Below are 22,922 nucleotides of genomic sequence, written 5' to 3' on the forward strand. Positions count from 1 at the left end.
ATTGGCCAAAATAACTGGGGCAGTGCCTCAGGACAGTTAATGAGCCACATCTGGATCTCCACACGAAAACCAGCTGCAGGCCCAGGCAGAGACCAGTTCACGCCACCTGCCTGGAGGTTGGGTTCTTATACTGGACAAAGTTTATAATCAAAGAGTTAAGTGTTACTACTCGGGAAAACCAAACCCTACTCCCACCAGGACTGACTGCATGGTCTGGGTTTCCAGGAAATGCCTTCCACCACTCAGCTTTGCAACACTTGAAACTCACGCTGGATGAAGTTGAAGAGAGGAAAAGACAGCAGAAGACAAGGAGCTCAGGCTAAGCAAGACACAGCCTCAGTTTCTGACAGGATGAGAAGTTTCTGACATAAGGTCCCTCTTGCTTGACATTAACTATAGTACAGGGTCAAGATAGTATGAGTGACCAAAATTCCTAGGTCTAAATGTGTAAGTAGGCACGGGATGCTGTCCTTGGAACAAACACCCTTCCATCTGTGATGGTTTGTATAGGCTTGGCCCAGGGAGTGGCAGTATTAGAAGATGTGGCCTTGTTGGAGTAGGTGTGTCACTATGGGCATAGGCTTTAAGATCCTCATCTTAGCTGTCTGAAAGCCAGTATTCTCTTAGCAACCTCTGAAGATGTATAACTCTCAGCTCCTCCTGTACCATGCCTACCTGGATGCTGCCACACTCCCACCTTGATGCTAAGGGACTGAACCTCTGAACCTGTAAGCCAGCCCCAATTAAATATTGTCCTTATAAGAGTTATCTTGGTTATGGTGTCTGTTCACCCTAAAACACCATCTAACCTTGAAAAACACCCAAAAACCTAGATCACCTGAGTCCGTAGCAACATTATTCAGTAATACATGACACTAAGACCTTCCCTATAAATCATCTCCATCAAGACACTCTGAAATTTCTAAAGAGCATTCATCATTTGAAAAATAAAATCATCGTGCACACACCCTCCTTATTTGGGAACCATTCGAAAGATTAACTTTTAGCCTCTGGAATGGTGTCCAAATGGTATCACCCAGAGCCTCAATGAGTGAAGAATTTGTATGGAGGCATTCTACAAGAATGTGCATATTTATGATTCATCAAGGACCATTGTACTAATGTGTCATCTGCATTATAAAATACACAGTAAAGCAGGAATTTAAAAGGCTAAGATGAGATAGAGACTTGGAAATGTGCTCTTTTTTATAGAAGAGAAATAAAGAACAGACTTAAGTCTCTCTTAGGTTCTTCTGATGAGAGCAGAGAACCACTTATTATTGTTATTATCACTTAATAAATGAACAGAATATTACTGCAGTGGTTTGAGTGTGCCTCCCAGAAGTTTGCCTTCGGAAAGCCTGGCCCCTCAGGTGTCAGTATTAAGAACTGGTAGAGCATTTGACACAAAGGGGACCGGCACAAGATAATGAGGTCATCAGGACCAACATCCATGGAAGGGGCTGATATTGTCTCATCAGACAGCAAGTCTCACCCAGAAAGTGTGCTGTTAGAAAGGGAGGCCACCTCACTCAGATGGTTCTTCTGCCTGAAGTTATTCCCCTTCTCTGGAAAGTCATGACAAAGGATGGGGAAACACCACAGAGGCTAGGGCATGAGCCCACTTTCACTTTCCAAAGTATGGGTTCAACCAAGCCTTTTTTATAAAAGATGCACACACATGCATACAACACAAACATTGCATGAGTGTGTCCTCACAGACACACACATACACACACACACACACACACACACACACAGTCCTCCTTGCATGTATGTCTGCATACCAGAAGAGGGCATCAGATCCCATTACAGATGGTTGTGAGCCACCATGTGGTGGCTGGGAATTGAACTCAGGACCTCTGGAAGAGCAGTCAGTGCTCTTAACTACTGAGCCATCTCTCCAGCCCCCAAGCCTCTCTTATTAAGTGAGCTTATAGCCCCTGGAGTATTTGTTTATAGTAACAGAAGACAGAATAATATATATGTATTGTGTACACACATATTATATATCATATATTGACATATATTACATATTATATATATTTTACATATTGACATTACATATTGAAACTTGATTACAGATCCTTGTCTTTCTAGTTAGTGTTAGCTGTCAGCTTGGCACAGCCTACAGGCACCTGGAGAAAAGATTCAACTGAGTAACTGTGAACCAGGCTTGTCTCTGGGTGTGTCTGTGAGGCACCATGTTGATTATTAATTGACGTAGAGGGCCCAGTACACTGTGGGGAGTGCCTCCCCTGAGCAGGTGGTTCCGAACTCCGTAAGAAAGTTAGCAAGCTAGAATACAAGACACAGGCACCTACCATCCCTCCACTGGTCCTGCGTCCAGCGCCTACCCCGACTGCCCTGCATGACGGACTGTGACTTGGAAATATAAGCCAAACACACCTTCTCCTCCCTGAGTTGTTTTCAGAATGGTTTATCACAGTTCCACAATGGGATAACATGTCACCTGGTGTCATTTTCCTGTGACTGATGGCTGCCACACAGGTACTGTCTCAAAGGCGCAAAACCCAACATGGGCCCCCATCGGAAGTACAAAGCACCTATCTCCTCATGATATTGTTCTTGTTTGGGGAAGCTTTTTAGTGTCTCTTCTCACATATGTCTTTCCTTCTCTCTCTCTCTCTCTCTCTCTCTCTCTCTCTCTCTCTCTCTCACACACACACACACACACACACACACACACACACACGAAAGCTCTGGGTAAGTTTTCCTGGGAGCAAACTCTAAGCCCAGTCAGCTTGGGAACACCTGCACTTCCACACAGATGTCTGGCTGAGCTCAATCAAGCTTCCTCCCACACGAAGCCACGTGATCTAAGTGCTTCCCAGCCTCTGCTAATAAGAGCTTCACTGGGACCCTCATGCCTTGTGGATATTATTTTGTCATTTCTGCCCCGTCTGGGGGATGGTCATTTCAATAGCTACAGGTGGATTTTCATCTTTCGCTCTGAGACAGGAACTCTAAAATGTTTCTAATCCTACGAGTTGGTGGAATTCTGTGACACCTTAGGCTATTGTGTGACTTTAAACAGCACTGAACTATCTCTAGAAGTTTGATCTTAGCATCTCCATTCTGTCCTCCTAACCAGACACAGACACACCACCAGACCTCAAGGTACAATATACTCAGGGTCACAGTCATCTTTAAGACAGTGTCCTATGAAAGCTCAGCTGCGCTTCTGTCAGTCCTGGTTTCTCCGACTCTGTTGGAGCTGGTCTGTACTGTACCCATGCTTCCACACCAACGCAGAGCAGCATTGTATAGAATCCACATACTGTCTCATAGCATTCTCCTTGAGAGAGTGTTTATATGGCGAGACTGACATATGAGCTACTGTGGCTAAGATGATGAAGGTGTCATAATATCAAAGCACTACTGGTCACCAGACTGGCCTTCGCGACTGGTACAGCGCATGTGGACTTGCTTTATTTAGATTTTTCTAAAGCTCTATTTTATGTGCAGGAATGCTTTGCCTACATGTATGTATACTATGGGAGTGGAAGAAGAAGAGGGCATGAGATCCTCTCAAACTGGAGTTACAGATGGTTGTGAACAACCTTGTGGGTGCTGGGAATCGAACACAGGTCCTCAGCAAGAGCAACCAGTGCTCTTTACTGCCAAGCCAACTCTTCACCCTGTCACTCGGGTTTCATAACAGCTAGCCCGTGCGAAGCTGCCGGAGTCAGCCTAGCGAGCCCCGATGTGTTCTTATTTTCTGCAGTCGTAAACCTAAACACATTATTTTTTGGTCTTGGAAGCCTAACATAACTGGTTCCAGGGCCTCCTACAAATCCCAATTTGTATTAAGTTTTATGGGAAACCATACAAAAGTTGCCTATAAACTGTGTTCCTCTCCCAGACACTTGACATCTCTGACTTACTTACAGTACCTAATACAAGGCAAAGGCCACGTAACTATTATTTAGGGACTAACAGCAGAAAGTTGTACGTGTCCAGCACTAATACAATATTCTCCTAAGTATGTCTGAGCCATGGTTGGTTGAATCCCACAGACACACACTGTCAAGACAGAGGGCTGACCAGTGAACAGCTTTCCTGTACCCCATCCTTTATAAATCCAGGCATTGCTACCCAACGTCTACTAGCAATGAAGACTCCAGTTCCTCTAAAGTAGAGAGCCCAAAGAGCTAAGAGGTGACGGAATACGGACAGACATCTGGGAACAGAAGACAAACAGAGCTAAGCCCCTCTGGGGTCCGCCAAGGCTAACAAATTAAGCTCCTTGGGGGTGGCCAGGGCTAACTTTTATAGGACAGCATTTGGACCACATCTCCAACCAGCAGCACCATCTAAGAAATGACCAGGCCTCACGTTTTAAGCTAAAATAACAGCACGGATCAAGCGTGGGCAGCTTCGCAACACCGGAAGCCGCTGCTCCGCTGCTCCGGGACGTCCCACTTACCCCTGACAGATAGCGCTCGAGTTTCTTGTTCAACAGGAAGTAGATAGCCAGGATGTGGCAGGCACGGTTGGAGAGCACCGTGTTGATGACATCACTGTTCTTGTAGCCCAGCTTTTCAGTCATGTGCAGCACCACGCTGGGACTCAGGTCTTCCAGAGAAATCCTATGAGGAGGAGACACACGGTCACCTCTCCACCTTCTCAGAGTGACTCACAGATGTGGCAGATGGAAGGGTCCACACAGGGACAACTGAGTTCCCCCATCACTCACTCATTCTCATTCTCTCTCTCTCTCTCTCTCTCTCTCTCTCTCTCTCTCTCTCTCTCTCTCTCTCTCTCTCTCTCTCTCTCCTCCCCCCCTCCCTCTTCCCCACCACTCCCCTCCTCTCTGAAAGAGAGTCTCACGCAGCCCAGGATAATAGCTCACACTCTCTGAGTAGCTGAGAGAACGCCAGACCTGCGTGTTTGAGTGCTGGGACCGGAGGAACACGCTTTATGTGGTGCGGGCAGATGGAACCCAGGGCTTTGCTCAGGCGGGGCAGGCACAGTCTCAACTGAGTGACATCTCCAGGCCCCCCAGCTTTTTATTTTGAAAATGTTCACATATGTAGAACAGCCGTGAGTTTACTATATAACCTGCATGTTCCCCATCCATAGGATTCAATTAATCTTAGACAGAATATTTCAGAAAAAGAATTATAACCGTACTGAGCGTAAAGACTTTAAAGGCTTTTTTACCGTCATTATTCCCTGAGCAATACAGTATAACAGCGATTATAAATCAACTAGAGGTAATTCAGAGTGTACGGAGGAGTGTGCATGGCTTATGTACAAATGATACCGTTGTGTGCAGGAGACTTGAGTGTCTGTAGATTCGGGTGGTAGAGGGGCTGAAAGCAACTACCATGTAGCCCAGGCTGTCCCAGAACTCACCATGTAGACCAGGCTGTCCCAGAACTCACCATGTAGCCCTGGCTGTCCCAGAACTCACCATGTAGACCAGGCTGTCCCAGAACTCACAGAGATCCCCCTGCCTCTGCCTCCCCAGTGCTGAGAGCAGAGGCATGTGCCTCCACACCTGTGGCATCTGTAGATGTTTAATATCTTCTTTTGGGGGGAAGATCATGAGAATGACCCCCCAGATACAGAGAGACGACTGTGATCAACACGTGTGACCGTTAGCTGGGTGTGCTTGGCCATGCGTGCTGCATTTGGGGTTGTTATGGTTGTTGCTAAAATATTTTAAATGGTAGACACTGTGCCATGTCATTTCTAAACACTTCAGTGTGTATCTTTAAAAGCAAACGATTTCATAGGAGAAAGTGGTGCGAAAGAGCAGCGTAAAACTCGGGGCTGTTTTCTTGATGTTCCCAGAGGGAAAGAAGCACTGGCAATATCCAAACTAATTAAACAAGGAGATAGGGAGATAGCAGTGTTGGGAAACTAGGAAATAGATTTTACAAATATGTGTATATATATAGTTATGTATCTTTGGCTGTCTGTTTCTTCACCTTTTATTTAAGGGCCGAAAAACAATTACCAGGAATATATATTATTTTTGCCTTGAAGATTAACAATTTTTCAAAATAAAACTATAAATAACACACACCTCCCCTCAATATTTTAGAATTCTGCTCTCCTATCTTATAACAGATTTATCTTCTTTATCCAATAACTTTAAGTAACAGAAGACACCAAGCTGCTATTTTCTTTAAACAAGACCTTTACCACTTTTACCATCTATTAGCTAGTTGTTTACACAAACACACCCCTCACACACACAGTCACATTCACACATACCCTGGAATGCACACAATACACACAAACGTACACACCAACACACACACACATATACCCTCACCTTGACACACAAATTCACACACACATCCTCAAACACATATACACAACTCTCTCTCTCTCTCTCTCTCTCTCTCTCTCACACACACACACACACACACACACACACACACACACACACACACAAACCCAAGATGGCTAAAAAGTGTAAGAAACTGAATTAATGTTTACTTCTCCAAACCCGGCCTTTTGCCCCCTGAAGAGAGGCTACAAAACTATAAGCCATAATGTAAATCTTCATCACCACAGAGGTAGCTAGACACAGAAAGGGCTCTCTGTGTCTCTAGGGCCAGATCCACAGGCCTTGACAGGTTCTGTGTGGAGTGGATGGGTTGTGCTGGCCTAGACATCCACCTGATGACCGCGTTGGTTGTCACCAATGCTACACACTTCTTACCAGAAGCAGCCTGTGTGCTGTCCCGTGGTGATAAGACAGTGTCCCTCAGCTCTGTTTGCAGGCTCACAGGGGGTAACTTTTCTGGTGTCTGTTTCAGTACCTGGCCCAAATTGAGCAGGTATTGGAAAACAGTGTCTGTTTCCAGGTTCCCATGACAACACAGGTATCGTAGACTTTGTCTAAATTACTACCTAAGAGCCAAATGCTAGAACTCTACATGGTGACTATGTAGAACTCTCCTCCTCTATGCCCAGGGTAAGGGTAAATGTGGGCAAGTACCATAGATTCGGATCCTACAGATGCCCGTCCTGAGTGAGAGCCCTGTTGAATGTCATGTTTAAGAGACTCCGCCCTTCAGCCTAGTGAATATTTCTAGACTCTCTTGGCCCAAGACTTGGGGATTTTCAAAACTATGGCTACAGAGGATGCCCCTTCCCTGCTCCTGTCTGTGGTTCTCTGGTCCTTATCCCAGCTTGACAGAGCATCGAAGGCTTTCAGAGGTTAAAAGAAGAAGGAGGAGTTGAGCTATCCGGGAGGGCTGGAGTCAGGTGGTCTCCATATGTGCTTGAAGAAGCCCAGGGGAGGGTCCTTATCCCTCCATCGGAGTGGCTCAAAAAATGACAAACGAGTCAAAGAGAACAAGGAAGTGTTTCTGGTGCTGGTTTTCTGATCCTTAGTCTGCAGAGCCAGGAAGTTTGCCTCTTGGGGCACTCGCCTGTCCCCTCCCTCAAGGACAGCAAGCCCACAATATGGCGGCTGAAGTGAGTGATCTGACTGTCCTTGCTCCCATTCCTGTTACTTTAAGGCAAGGGACTCGGGGCTGAAAGACACAAGAGTCAAGCAACAGGAGGCAGGTCTGAAGGAGATTTGAGAGACTTGGTTCCATGAGATTCCAGAAGCTTAATGCTGTCAGGAGAGCTTACTGGTAGATCTCTCCAACCCCCAACACCCCATATCTACCTACCTATCTATCTATCTATCTATCTATCTATCTATCTATCTATCTATCTATCTATACGTCTGTCTGTCTGTCTGTCTACCTCTCTCCCTCTCTTTCTCTCTCTCTCTCTCTCTCTCTCTCTCTCTCTTTCACACACACACACACACACACACACACACACACGCACACGCGCACACGCACACACACACACACCCATATGCCACAGTTCATGTAAATGAACCCTTTAAGTGAACTACAAGGAAGATAGGGAAGATGCAGTCCCTCAGAGCGAGGCTTGGTGAGATGTGCTATACCTCAGCTTCCATCCCTCTAACCAGACGCCCCAGGACCAATTTGGCACAAACCCATAGGTCAGCCCTGGCTGCATCTTCAACGGGATGGGCCTGTCTGTGGGTAAGAGGTCACAGAGGTGAGCACAGCCAGGCAAGGGGCACAGGGTATAAACAACCTTGACTTCAATCACGCACGGCTTCCCGACCCGAGATTGGAGGGCCCCCGGGCAGGCCCCATCTCACTGGAGACGGCGTTCCTCCATCTGCGCCACGTTACCTGTTGGGGTAGGTGACGTTGCAGGGCACCTTCCCAGTGTAATTCTCATTCAGCCAGCGATTGGCCAGCGCTTGCTGGATGTTTGGCCTCTTCGCGGGGTCTGGTTCCAGGAGAGAACGCAGAAAGCTGATGGCCCCTGTGAGACAGTCCACAAAGAACACACCTTATAGAGGGAACACGGGTCAGACACTGAAGCTGCAGCCCGAGGCCTTCACCTCCTCAGCCCTTCGGAGCCTCTGCTCCTGGGGTCTCTGGCAGGGCTTGGATTCCATCAATCACAGAACGTGAGTTCAGCCCCACCTTCAGACACTAGGAGTTTTAAATTGCATTTCCTCCCGCATTTATCTTTCAAAGAGCTGCCGTATATCCAGGGAGCTTGAGATCGGCCCAAGGAGTGCACCGGGTACCCAAGACAGCAGCAATCAGTTTGCTCTCCCTGGGCCAGGCATTTCTGGAATAATCTGTGAGCTCTTGTAGTCACTCAGAGATCAGACAGAGATGTACTACTATTACATGTGGAGGTTGAAAGAGTAGAGACTGAAAAGAATGCTCAGTATCATCCCCTGAGCAATCAAAAGGGAAAAAAGATGAATGAATTTAACTTTGATCCTTACCATGGTGCACCATGTCTCATAAAGTCAATGAGGTGCTTTCTGGTTGATTGGTTAATTGATTGATTTGTTTAACATACCAGGGGTTAAGCCTGTGGCATCATACATGTTTTTATCCCTATTTTACTTTTTATTTTGAGATAGGCTTTCACAACGTAGCCTAGGCTAGCCTTGAACTTGATCTGTAGCCCAGGCAGACTTCAAACTTCTACTTCCCCACCTTAGACTTCTGAGTAGCCAGGATCACATTCGTGCCTCTCCAAGGCACCTTTCTTTCAAAGCAATTCTCTATGCCTCTCACATTTCCCCCAGACTCTGTCAGATTATAATGTAGTACCCAGGCTAGCCTAAACCCAGGCTAGCCTAAACCCAGGCTAGTTTAAATCCAGGCTTGCTAGATAACTAGGCTGACATGACAAAAAAAAAATAAATAAATAAAAAATAAAAAAATAAAAATCATGTGCTTTTGTTTAAGTGTTAGGTCAACTGTAACTTGTGTCTTCAAATCCTACTTTGTCATAAAGTTCTAGCAAGTACCTCACTAAAAAATCCATTAAAAGGAAGGGATGTCTGGACAGAGTGTATGCCAATGGTATTTGCTCTTAGTGTCAGCCCACAGACCTGGTATAGAACATCAGCCACTTTGAGCCAGAGAGTAAGGAAAGGAGTGAGAAACCATTGGCCAAACTACAAATCCTCACCACCTCGCTTACCGCTATCACTGCAATCCCTACCCAAGTAATTTGTACCCTGGGTCTCCTTCCATAAAACAAACATTTACAGAACACCTCTGATCTACCCAAACACTAGAGGCAGGAAGCTGTATCCTTTATGATCATAACAGGAGAGACAACTGTACAACGTGCATAACTATGTTTTAGAAGGTCAGAGGTACAAGTCTACAGAGCGTGAGTCTGCACACAGAGGCCTGGCTTCCCTGAGTTGAGATGTTTTCTCATTCTATTGCATCTTAGCAAGGGGCTAAGGACACAGCTCATTTGGGCAGTGCTTGCCTTAGCTTAACCCCTAACACCAGAAAAGCAGGTGTGAAGGCCCATGCCCATGATCCTAGTGCCTGGGAGCTAGAGGCACATGGGTCAGGAGTTCAAGGCCATCCTCCACTACCTAGCAAGTTCAAGACTAGCTCCCAGGGTAGGATAGTAAGATACATCCTCCACCCTGTCAGATACAGAAAATACTATTCCTTGCTTTTTTTATGTATGTAAGCATGTTCTTGTCTATACAAGTGCACACGTGCATGCAGGCATGTACACGTCTATATATGCATGTATGTGAGGTTGGAAGACCAATTAAAGTGCCATCTGAAGGGGATGTGGATCTGGGGGGAGGGGAGCCAAGAATGGGGTTAATTTAACAAATACATTGTATGAAAATCTCCAGAATCTAATTTAAAACGAGGAAGAAAAAAAGAGAAACTGCCCCACCTGGGGATTCGTTCCACATACAGTCACCAAACCCAGACACTATTGCCGATGCCAACAAGTGCTAGCTGACAGGAGCCTGATACAGCTGTCTCCTGAAAGTCCCTGCCAGTGCCTGACAAATACAGAGGGGGACACTCTCAGCCAACCATTGAACTGAGCTCAGGGTCCCCAATGGAGGAGCTCAGAGAGGACCCAAGGAGCTGAAGGGGTTTGCAGCACCATAGGAAAAACAATAATTTGAACCACCCAGTACCCCCAGAGCTCCCAGGGACTAAACCACCAACCATAGAGTACACATGGAGGGACCCATGGCTCCAGCCGCATGGGTAGCAGAGGATGGCCTTGTCGGACATTAATGAGAGGAGAGGCCCTTGGTCCTGTGAAGATTCATTGCCCCAGTGTAGAGGAATCCCAGGACAAGGAAATGGGAATAGGTGGATTAGTGAGCAGGGGGAGGGGGGATGGGATAGGGGCTTTGTGGAGGGGAAACATGGGAAGGGGATAACGTTTGAAATGTAAATAAAATATCTAATAAAAATCAGTAATCATTAAAGTATAAAGAAATACTATATTTCTTCATGAACTTAAAAAAAAAAAAAGAATGTCATTTTTTTTTCATTAAGGTTTCTCCCTGGCCTGGAGCTCAACAACTAGACTAGACTGGCTGGCCCGTTAGCCCTGGGGATCACTCTGTCTCTCCCTCTCTAGTGCTGGGATTACAAGCACAAACTATGGTGTTCACCACACCCAGCACTCTACTGTGGGATTTGGGGAATCAAACTCAGGACCTTGTGTTTACAAGTCAAGAGCTCTACCAACTAAGCTACCCCATCCTCCTAGGCCCCCACCAAATAATTCTTTCATTTAGCTTTCTATACATCCAGTTTCTGTCGGATCAAATAATAAGTCCCAGACGATAATCTCCACTTGTTTTGACTTCACATTATTCCATCTTTCTGTCAGGAGCTCTTTGCCAGTTTTTTTAAATAGAACCCCGCTTAGTCAGGAGCGGTCATGAAAATTCACTTTCTCAGCTGTGTTCAGGTGTCGGTTTATATTGCGCTTACAAGAGTGATGGTCCTTCTGTGAGCCATGGTTCTATGGCGGAAATGAAGCCATCAAAAGAGGGGCCAATTGTGAGACCAGAATCAGCGGCAGAGAAATCACCCTTTGCCAGGTCACATCCTTGAGGTAACTCATGCAGGGAGAGCCCCAGGGTGTGGCCTTCTGTCTTCAAGAACACAGATTCAGACTGAGTATGTGGACGCTGTAATAGCCACGGGGTACATTTAATGCTGTCAGGCGTTTTTAAAAGATTCATTTCTTTTTATTTTATGAGTGGTTTTGCCTACGTTCATGTAATTGCACTATGCACATGCAGTGCCCACAGAGGCCAGAAGAGGGCGTCCTCTGTTAGCCAGCACGTGTGTGCTGGGAACTGAACCTGGTATTGAACAACAAATGCTCTTAACTGCTGAGATATCTTTCCAGCCTCAACATTAACAGTTTTATAGCTAAGTCTCCAAATAAAACTTTCCTGACATCTTCCCCAAAGAGTGGCTCCCGGTTTTGAACAAATATTTCCCTCCCTCTGTACCCCTACACTGCAAGAGTTGTTTGAGTGCTTTTTGGTCTGGTTTTGTTGTCTGGTGTGTGCATTCACGTGAGTTCAAACACAGTAGCCAGAGGATGGCGTCCAGTGTCCTGTTCTATCACCCTCCATGACAGGGTCTCTTCTCTGAACTTAGAGGCCAATAAGGCCCAGCAAATTCTGTCTCTCCCTCCACATCAGTGGGCTCACAGGCCATACACAACTATGCAAGAGATCTTTAATGTGGGTGCCTGGGATTTGAACTCAGGTCCTCCTGTTTGAACAGCAAGTCCCCCTACTCACTGGGCCATCTTCTCAACCTATCATGTGGATTTTAAACAGGGGCATCTATTGTTCAAGGGCAAAGGGGTTGGTTTGATGAACTGAACTGGGGGGTACTGAGTTAGGGTGCTTTCTGAGATCTCTGATGTACATCCCCAAAAGTACTCTAAAGCTTCACAGATTGCTGATGAGCACAAGTGATTTTAGTTCTGCTGACGAGTCACGTGCCTCTGGACATCACAAACATCACGTCACTATCCCGAAAAGACTTGGTGAACATCATGAGAGAGCTATGAAGTTTGTCCTTGGATCTTGAACACATCTGTGTGTCTCTGGGGCCAAGAGGGGCTACACCATCCCAGACAGTGGAACCTAGTCACAGGTCACAGCTCCTTCGAGCTGACTCTCGGGCTCTCTACTCCAGCCGAGAGGGTTGGAGTGAGCTGAATAAGGGTTCCGTCACTTGCACATAACAGGAAGTAGGCACCGCTGTGATTCCAACACCCTTTCTTTCAGGAGAAGTCAGACTTCTCAAGTCTGAACTGGCCTATGTGAGCACTGGACTCCGCCAAAGGCAGGGGCTGCAGGCAACAGACAAAGCCACCTGAGTCTAGAGCAGCCAGCCGGATGCAAGTAGAGGCCTGGCCTGGCAGGAGGCTGCTCTCTCAGCTCCTCCGAGCGAAGGATCCATTGGCCATGGACGGTTCAGCCTTCTTGGAAATCTTAACCAGGCCCAACCTGCAGCAATGCCAATGCATCTTCAGCTTCCCTGGTGAATCTGTGGGACAGAATCCTCTTAACTGGAAGCGTCTGCTTGGAATGTATTATAAATGCTACTGCTATGGCGCCCGCGAGGACAGAGTAAACTGTTGGAAAAAAAATCTCTCAGCTGCGAAAAGCATTTGCTAACTCTGTGATGTGCAAGAGCCAACTTGCAGACAGCGGAAACCAGCTAGAGGAGCATTGGAAAGGCCCCCAAAGCTGAAGGCCCCCAGCTACGTGATGGGGACAGGGAGGTGACACTCTGTGCACGTCATAGGCTCGCAAGGACAGGAGTGCTGAGATTTGTTTCCAACTGAACTTGGCTAAAATAAAATAAAACTTTGAATTCAATCCAAATGCAATAATAATAAGGTTTGACTGATGCAGTCAAGACTGACAGAATACCAAATTAATGAAGATAGGCGCTCCTGATAGAGAGTAACACTGGTGGGTTTCAATTGGCAATGACATCACTCAAAAGACAAGGCCTGAAGACAGAGATAAGCTTGCACGTTCAGTTCAGGGGTGGTAGAGGCGATAGGCTGTGTGTTGAGGAAGGGAAGGGACAGAGGGCAGGCTCAGCAGTTAAGAGAGAGTGCTACTCTTGCACAGGACCTGAGTTCGATTCCGGGCACCCATCTTAAGCATCTCAGAACTACCCACTAACTCCTGCTCTGTGGGCATCGTGCACACGAGTGTGAGCATGTGTGAGCACGTCTTTTCACAATAAGGGAAAGAAATAGCCGAGCACAGAGGAAAACCTGGGGTCTTAGTCAAACCAACTTCCTCACACTGAGACTCAGTTTCTCTCTCTCTCTCTCTCTCTCTCTCTCTCTCTCTCTCTCTCTCTCTCTCTCTCTTTGGTTTTTTAAATTTGATTTTTTTGAGACAGGGTTTCTCTGTATTGCCCTGGCTGTCCTGGAACTCACTCTGTAGACCAGGCTGGCCTCGAACTCAGAAATCCGCCTGCTTCTGTCTCCCAGAGTGCTGGGATTACAGACGTGCGCTGCCGCCACCACCTGCCTTTTTTTTTTTAAAGATTTATTTATTGTTATATGTAAGTGCACTGTACTTGTCTTCAGACACACCAGAAGAGGGTGTCAGATCTCATTACGAATGGTTGCAAGACACCATGTGGTTGCTGGGATTTGAACTCAGGACCTATGCAAGAGCAGTCAGTACGCTTAACTGCTAAGCCATCTCTCCAGCCTCCCCAAGACTCAGTTCCTCGTTGGTTAACTGGGAACAATGGCATTCACCATGCCTAACTGTGTAAAAAGGAGGTAATGGAAAAACACCTGCATTCAGAGCTTCTCCTGTTACTGATAAACTAGTATTGCAGGATATAACGATGACATCGGAAAAGAAAAAAGCAGGCTTGTTTCACTGGCTTGTTTCTCCTGCAGCCTCTGTGAGGCTCACACTAATGCTGTTCACACGTATCTCTGCCTTTCCACCTTCAGCATGGTGGGGTTGCACTACCCCATTCCCACTACATGACTGAGGTCACGTGCCATGCTTACATACCATAAGGTAAGTATGGCTTTTACTGCTGGGCAGAAAGGCCCATCCCCACCCCTGTACCTTCCCTGCATGGACCAGCAGTGGGTTTGAGATTCCACTTGGGCTCAGAACTCTTCTATTCTTGATCCAACTTTTAATTAATATAGGCACCAGCAAGCATTCGTGGCCCTAAGCCTCTGGGAGTAGGAACTGCCTGCTGTTATTGTGACTTAAGGGAGAAAATAGGCCTGAACTGTCTAACTTCACGGAGTCCCACTAATAGTCCCCAGCACCTGCTTGCTCTTTCCAGGCAATTTCCTTGTACCCCGTGTTATGGGTCATTTAGGACAAAGCAAGCTCTAAACCATCAGAAGCATGTAAGATGACAACGTTTAAGACTATATAATGAAGCTGCAAATGGAGTATTCGAGGGAGAACACAACAGAAATCACATTCATACAAACATCTGGAGGTAAATGTTCACAGCACCTTCATTCACAGTAGTCCCAAACTGGAAGCAATCCAGCGGTCCTTCAATGGGTGAATGGTTAAACACAAACACACACACACACACACACACACACACACACATACATATGCACGTGCACACACACACACATGCACACACCTGTGGTATGTCCATTCACGGGAACACAACTCAGCAGTGAAAAGAGGCAAGGTTCTGATTCATCCAGCAACCCAAATGGATCTTAGCTCAGTTACAGTGAGACAAGGGATTTGTTCAGACTTTGTACATTTGTCCATCTCTATAATTCCTCCATTTCAAAAAAAATGCTAGAGGGGTGGGGAAAGGAGAGTGGCCTATAGGGCTTGGTAGAGGGGAAGGGAGGGAGGTGATGATGGCTATAGAGGGAGGGGCCATGTGCCCTGATGCTAGTGGCGTCTCGAGCACAGTGGTAATTTGCGCCTATGATAAATTCATATGGTCCTAAATACACACCGGCAGGGTAATAGGGGGTTTTATCGATGTCTACTTCTTAATGGAAATTACATCAGTAACTAAAGATATTACCGTTGTGGAAAATGGGGTGAAGGATGCATGGATTTCTCCATTCATGTCTTAAGCTGTGTGTGCATCTAAAAATAGTCACAACAAAAACTATTTTCGAAGACATTTTATTAGTTAAAATTTTTTTTTTACTTTCTATGCCTTTATCTGAATTATTATCTGTTACTTCACTTAAAGCACCAACACTACCAACTATCTGACATGTGTTTATATATGTGTGTGTATGTGTATGTATAAGTGCATATGTATATATGTAGGAGTAGCAAATGTATACATACATATAATATACATATCATATACATATAATATACATACACATACATATACATGCCTTTCCCATAGACTTGTGCACTCTATAGGAGCCAAGGCTGTGTGTGGCTCATTCCCTCTCTTTCGGGCACATATCTAGGATGTCATTAGTTGTCATGTACAGAGGGAATGGATATGAAATGATGAATAAATGGATGGATGGATGGCTGACCACTTCCCATAATGCTTTGCAGCACTGCCCGACTCTGAGCGTCCTAACACATCGATGTAGTGATCCCTTCAATATGTTGTGCACTTTCTAATTCCATGAGGTAGGGACTCCCGTTGAAGAACTGTTTGTTCTAGAAGTCAGTACTGTGTCTTCTCTTCCCAAGGACACAATGCCTTCCCTGGCTCTCAGCCTTCAGAGATTAGATATGACTGGCAAGGTCAAAGTATAGCTGGATTAGATAAGTATGCCCAAGAACTGATTTCAAGTTGGATCCACTGACAAGACTGAAGCTCAGGTTGGTTTCCCAGACGCTCATCCACCCAAGGGAAAAATACTTAACTGTGGCAAAATGAAATAAAAGGCTCCATTCTATCCACGTATCAGGAAGGAGAATTAAATAATTATCCTGTCTTGGTCTAAAGCCTCGTTCAGTTGAACCTAGATTCTTTCTAACAGAACAATGAAATGACCCTCACACTGGCGTGTAGACCAGGAACTTGATGTAAATTGTGAAGCAAAGAAAAGATCAGATTCAATTCATTTACTGAGTAAAACCAAATCTTCACTCAAGGCTTTTACTGCCATTTGAAGCTGCTAAAGTTTGAGAGAATTTCTCAAACACACGTTTGATAGAATGTTTTGAAGTAACCCAACCTGCCTATACCTGAAAACTTCAAAAATTCACATAATAAAACAAATCATAGACCAAATACATGGCTGAGACTAATATTTCTTTACAATAAACTGACTAAAGGAAATGTACGCACATTTACAACCCTCCTTTCCAAGGCCACACTGTAAAACAGTCGCGCCTGCAGTGACTCCCCAAGCAAAGAACACAAGGCCCTCCTGATTTAAGTGTTTTGTACCAAAGACAGAAGGAGGGGCTTAGAGCTTTCAAATTACAAGGAAAGAGAACACCGAAGGTCAGGCTGCTTAGGGACGGGAAGCCCAGTGATGTGTTGTTTCTACACAAGGAAGGAACTCACATCAAACCAACGGCACTTCTGAAATGAGGCATACTCTGCAAGCACAGGCGACAGAGCCTCAACCCACAGCAGCAGATGCGTTTGTTACCTGTGGAGAGCTGGGTCGGGAGGGGGTTCATTTCTTTGTCCACCATCTTCTGGTACAGAGCCCTCAAGCTGAAAGGCTCCACGGTGAAAGGCAGGGTCCCGGTCAGCATGGCGTACATGTTCACACCTCTGAAAAGAGAGACATCAAAGTGTGAGGACAGAAGAGGCCCCGGGTGCAGAGGCCACAGAGCGTGCAGACAGAGCCGGCGTCCAGCCTCTGCCTCCGGCTAACGCATCTCTCCAGAACCCTCACATCATGTCACGGTTGGTTGAGGTGCTGACACTGGAAGGCTGGGGTGAGAGCACTGTGGAGATGTACCGAGGGGTCGGAGACGAGCGGAATGAGCGCGGGAAGAGCTGCCGCCAGAGGAGGAACCACACTCTCCTGCCCATGAATTCAAGCTGAGTATTAGCTGGACAGCCTAAAATCCTCCAAATTCTGAAGCCTCTTGAAAATTGCATGTCTGGCCTCATGGGGCAAGTGGTAGTCACAACAAAGGGCCTGTAAACTCACCTTCTGGCTGTGCACATCACGTGTGTGCGAGACACCGATTTGGGTCCCATACCCAGGATAGTTCACTCCATGTATGCAAAGATTCCAAAGCCAGAAATAGTTCTGGCCTTAAGCATTTGAGCAGGGGACATTCAAGTTGTAATGGGAAGATGTCAACAGCAAGACCTTCCAGATAAAGGGACGCGCAACAACATCTCGAGAGCATCAAGAGCCACCTCGCCAGCCTGTGATCTTTCCAGATGCAATGCTCGGAGCGGGACTTAGGCGCCAGATGAAAAGACCCAGGGCCAGAGCCACCGGTGCCGGGCTCATGAGGTTTTCTGCCCGAGACCAAAACCCCACACCGAAGCCAGGCTTTATGAACTTAGTCTGGTCTGTCCTAAGGAAAGTCCTTCCCAGTCTCATTTCTCCTTTGATTGTTCGTCATGAGACTCGGCTACCAGACCCTGGCCCAGTATCAGGGCTGTGGTTGCCTAATTGCTTATATCCAAAGCCAAGCCAGAGGACAGCGACGTCTTCTTGGAGGATTTTATTTCCTGGATGTATAAACCTACTATCATGTTGATGAGATTTCCTGATGGGGAAGAAATGCTTGCTTGTCTTGCCTGTCTTGCCAAGAGGCCCCCACTGTTCAAAGGCAGTGCCGGGGCGGATGTGTTTTTAAAAGCAGACAACGGTATTTCCAGTCAAAACAGAGCCAATGAGACTGATTGAAATTAAGACCCTTGAGGCCTAATTCCAGAGAGGCGCCTCCGAAGTATGCATTCCTTATAATGACAGGTACTGGAGCCCACAGCTCAGCACAAAGCACTCTCGGATTTCAGACGTAAGCTGAGGCCCAGTTCTCTCTCTGGACTCAGAATGGCGTCAGGGAGGCAGACACAAACAGTCATTCCACAGATTCTTGCTGGAGGCCTCTCGAGGCCTGAATACTGTCCGCCAGGCAAGGACGCTGCCATTTTGGAGGGTGAGCTGAAGAGAAACAGGCAACGGGCAAACCCACAAACAAACAAACACAGAGAGCACTGAGTGTGAGGGAATGCTGGGCTGCGCTGCTCCCCACAGGAGTGCTCAATGAAGCACAAGAGGACTTTTGAGACCAGGAGGCTTCTCAGGTGAGTGTTCTCACGCAGGAGGAGCTGATACATCTTCAGGTGGCTGCACAAGACCGTGTGAGAAAATTACATAAGCCAAGGAACAAGAGTCAGGAACAGACGAGGCACACGCACAGCCACAGACAGCAGTCACTCTGGGTGTGTGTTCAGCAAAACTCATTCCTCCAGTGTGACTAGAGATAGGAATGTAAAGTTCCACAGCCGAGTAAGTTACTTACACGGCGAGGCGTCATCGCACATAAGTGAACCACGGGGACCAGCGTGGAGAGCTGGGGACCAGGGCAGCAAGCATCCACATCCATACCAAGTGATAGGTCACCAAAGAAAGAGAGAGGGCTGCAGAGGCAAGCTGAAGGAGGCAGCTTAGAAGGGCAGGGGAGGACAGGTGGGTGGGGACCTGCCTTAGGAACCCACTGTGCAGTGTTCAGTCTTCGATGTGTTTTAGATTAGAGCCAAACACCTCGGCTTGGGGGGAGTCTTCAACAGTAACAGAAAAGAAAACTAAGCAATCTCAAACTGTAAGAGCTGTACCTACGGAGAGGCCTTAATGGGTGGGGAAACCTCTGGCCTCTTCCTCAGTGACTGAAGGCCACAGTCATCCTCCGAGATAAACCATACCAGCAGCCTGCAGGCAGCCTGTGCCCTGCAGGGCTGAATGAGGAAGGGTGGCCAAAGTTAAGTCTGTGTATTTTGTGCTGTCTGTGTCGTGGCTTCTGGAACGTGACTGGGTACTCTCCCATAGCGAGAACTGCACTATTCACACCATCTAATGAGGAAGTGGAAAAATGGACTTAGCCTGTGAGTGATGCCCGTGTAAGAGTCCCGATCATCGGGCCAGGACTCCACTCTCCAGAGCGCTGGCATCGCTCCACCACAGCAGCAGCACCCGAACACTTAACTGCACATTCCTGCGACTGGCCCCAGACTTGGGGAGTCAGAGACTCGGGGGACAGGCCTGGTAATATGTGGCTCCTCACCACCTCTGGGTCCAGTGAGAAGGCTCAGTGCATAATGGTGCTTGGCAGACAAGTGCTTGAACGCTGAAATGCGTGTCAAAGTTAAAGGAGAACTGTCATGTCCTCTGACCACCATGTGCCCACTGAGGTGAGAATTATCTTTCTCTTCTTTCTCTAACACTCTCTCTCTCTCTCTCTCTCTCTCTGCCTGTCTCTCTCTCTTTCTCACACACATACACATACATCACACACAAACACAGAGCACATCATATACACAGATGCACACATGGACAACATTAATGATTTTTTTTTAATCTCTCTGAATGTACTCAGTCTAGTTTAAGAGCCATTGGGAAGATAAAACCTAAGCTATGGTAAAATCAAGTCATCACAGTAGGGCTGCAGGGCTCCGAGCATCCCTTTCTAGCAGGGAGTGCTGCACAGATTACAGACAGCCGCCCAGTTCCTCTCCAGCATTGACCCCACTGTGTTATAGTAATGTGTTCACTGGAATAGGCAGGGGCTCCTTAGTCTTGGTAAATTAGTTTAGGTATTTTAGTCGTACCAAGTCATAAATTTACCCCACCTAATTCTGGATTCATGTGCTCATAACACTTAAACAACAAACAAACCTCACCTAAGCCAACACGTGAAGACCTCAAGACTGTTCTTCCTCTCAGAGGGCAGCATACAGCACTCATGCCTAAAGACACGGCCCTGTCACCTTTCAGGTTATGTCTTATCTATTGGGGACTTGTGGCTTCTTTGCCACAATGCTCTGAATGCCTCCAGGAAGTCTCCAGAAGTAGGAGACAGGGAGATGGGGGAAGGAGCCGGCTGAATGGGGTTTGATGAATGGATGAAGCAAGAATAACAACTCAAAACCTTTGCAAAACTTTCTTCTAGGAGATCTGAAGATACCAAATCACTTGGCTTCAAAGAATGAAAGAAAAAAAAAAAAAACAACCTTTCATAAGTCACTGCTTAATACCCTGGTCTCTGCCCCTCTCCCTTATCTACTTCAGTCTTCAGGTAAGGATGAAAGCTACTATGTTCAAGATAGGGAACTCCTGCCTTACCCAAAGGCTTCCAGTTCTTATCAAACGGTCAATTAAAAACCCACACACCCTCACGGATGATTTCTCTCACTTCATCCCAAGGTCATTTATCGTTGAAATGTAGATAATCTGAGGGCTACATAGCTGAACCCACAGGAATGCTGTGTCTGCTGTAAATCAAGCACCAAATAATCTTCTCTGTTGTTTCATTAAAAATAAATAAATAATGAAACTTTTTTTTAATAAGACAAAACAACAAGAAAAACTACAATTGTGTTTGGGACCTATTGCAATTGAGAACAGAAACCCCACATTAATAGTCAGATTGCCCTAGGAGATTTTCAAAGAGAAACCAGATTGGACATCTTAATTCCTCTCCCCTAGAGCTTTCATCCGTGTTTAATATGTGGATAAAGAGAGACTCAGCCCCTCTGACATTTCACAAGTATGCAAGAATACCAAGGGAGACTTGTGGAATGCGGTTTATAAACCTCTGTAATCCCATAGAATCAGGCGGAGTTTCAAAACATGCTCAGAATTTCCTGAAAAGCCTTTTGAAATATGGCCCAGGGGTTTCCTGGGTTCTCTTCAGCAGACAGCGAATCTCTGTGACTCCGGGATAGCTAGCTTTGAAGAAAGCCAGCAATTACAGAGCCTGGGAGAGTCACAAGGCAATAGTGCTAATGCTTTCAAAACCAAGAGGAGGGAGAGAGAACCTGGGGGGGGAGGAGGAACCCTCTGGGATAGCGGATATTGCGCAATATTCTGGTGTCAAAAGAGAAGGACTGGGTGACAGTGAGGAGCAACCTGAAGAAGGGAAGTACCCTTGGGGAATAGCCTGGGATCTTTAGCACTGAGTCAGAAGGCAAACGCTGGTCCTGATAGTCAGTCCGACACATTAAAAGTCTCTAGAGGAAAATTCCTCCGAGAGGAAAGACACAGAGCCAGCGCTCCCTGGAGAAGTTGCCAGAAACTTTACCTAGATGCAAGGGACAAAACAAGTGCCAACTCTGCAGGACAGGTAGCCAGTGAGGTCCCAAGTGCTGGGGCCAGGCTGCCAGGAGCCTCAGCCACCACCTGCTCACACGAAGAACAGCTGAGGGACCACATGGGCACCTTGGTTCCACACCGTTCTACCAGAAAGGAATGACCTTCAAGATTTTAAAATTAACCTCCTGCCAGAAAGTTATATCCTTCTTTCTTTCTGCACTGGCGTTCAATACAACTCCCAATTTAAGGTCCTCAAAGGAGACTAGGAATAGTTCACTATCTTAAAAGTATCCTCTTCCCAGCCCTCTTCCGTTAAATTGGAAGAAAATATTTTCTGGTGTTTGTTCTTTTTGCTTCTGTGTTCTATTTAGTAAATGTGCTAGCTACAAAGTGGGGGGGGGGGGCAGGGGTTATATACCCAGGGAAACACCTTTTATCAACTTAAAAAGTCCCCAAGCAGGGCAGTGGTGGTGCGTGCCTTTAATCCTAGCACTTGGGAAGCAGAGGCAGGAGGATTACCTGAATACCGAGTTAATACTGCCCAGCTGGCACTTTTAAAAGTGGAAAGATGTCAGTATCCCCAGATGAATACAGACGTCCTCCTACCCCTTTCCCCACCATCTTTTTAGATGAGCGGGAGAGAACCCTCTGTGTGTGAGCCCTGCCTGCAGGGGTGGCATCTGGCATTATCTCTGTAAAATGCAGAGCCGAGGACCTGGCCCAAAGTTTGTCATTCTCTTCCTGAACACTTCTCTTTAGAGAGATGAGAGCATGGTGCCTCTCTGTCTCCCAATGTATCCACCTGAAGGCACGGCAAAAGACAGGGTCCCTCTAATGTGAAAGAAGGGGCAGGGAGCTCAGAAAGACCCATGGACTACACAGAAGTACACCAGACAGCCAATTTTCACAGCCACAGTGACACACTGGGAACACTGCCTCCTCTCTCTCTCAGGGAACAAGGCTCCTGGTGTCTATTTTTCCTCCTTAGAGAATCATTGAGGTTCTCAAACAAGCATCGTAATATCCTCGAAGTTAAATTCTACTCAATCAAAAAGTACATCTAGTTCCGGGCAGTGGTGGCACACACCTTTAATGCAAGCACCTGGGAGGCAGGAGCAGGCAGGTCTCTGAGTTCGAGGCCAGCGTGGTCTAGGCAGTGAGTTCCAGGACATCTAGGGCTACACGAAAAAACTCTTGTCTCAAAAAACAAATAAAACAAAAACAAAAACAGAAACAAAACAAGAAAGTAGATCTGAGCCTGGTGGTGGTGGTGGTGGCGGTGGTGGTGGTGGTGG

At 46.6% G+C, this 22,922-nt stretch overlaps 1 protein-coding gene across 1 annotated transcript in view; it reads right to left on the reverse strand.

Annotated features, from left to right (window-relative positions):
- The window catches only part of Hunk (hormonally up-regulated Neu-associated kinase), a 119,076-nt gene that overhangs the window by 16,961 nt on the left and 79,193 nt on the right, over positions 1-22,922 (reverse strand). The window contains exons 5-7 of the mRNA XM_052158547.1: positions 16,996-17,123; positions 8,214-8,349; positions 4,451-4,613 (exon numbers count right to left, since the gene is read on the reverse strand). Of these exons, the coding sequence (XP_052014507.1) occupies positions 4,451-4,613; positions 8,214-8,349; positions 16,996-17,123 (427 nt within the window). The remainder of the gene's footprint in view (positions 1-4,450; positions 4,614-8,213; positions 8,350-16,995; positions 17,124-22,922) is intronic.

Source organism: Apodemus sylvaticus, chromosome 15 (genome assembly GCF_947179515.1).
Source record: "Apodemus sylvaticus chromosome 15, mApoSyl1.1, whole genome shotgun sequence".
Classification (NCBI taxonomy): domain Eukaryota; kingdom Metazoa; phylum Chordata; class Mammalia; order Rodentia; family Muridae; genus Apodemus; species Apodemus sylvaticus.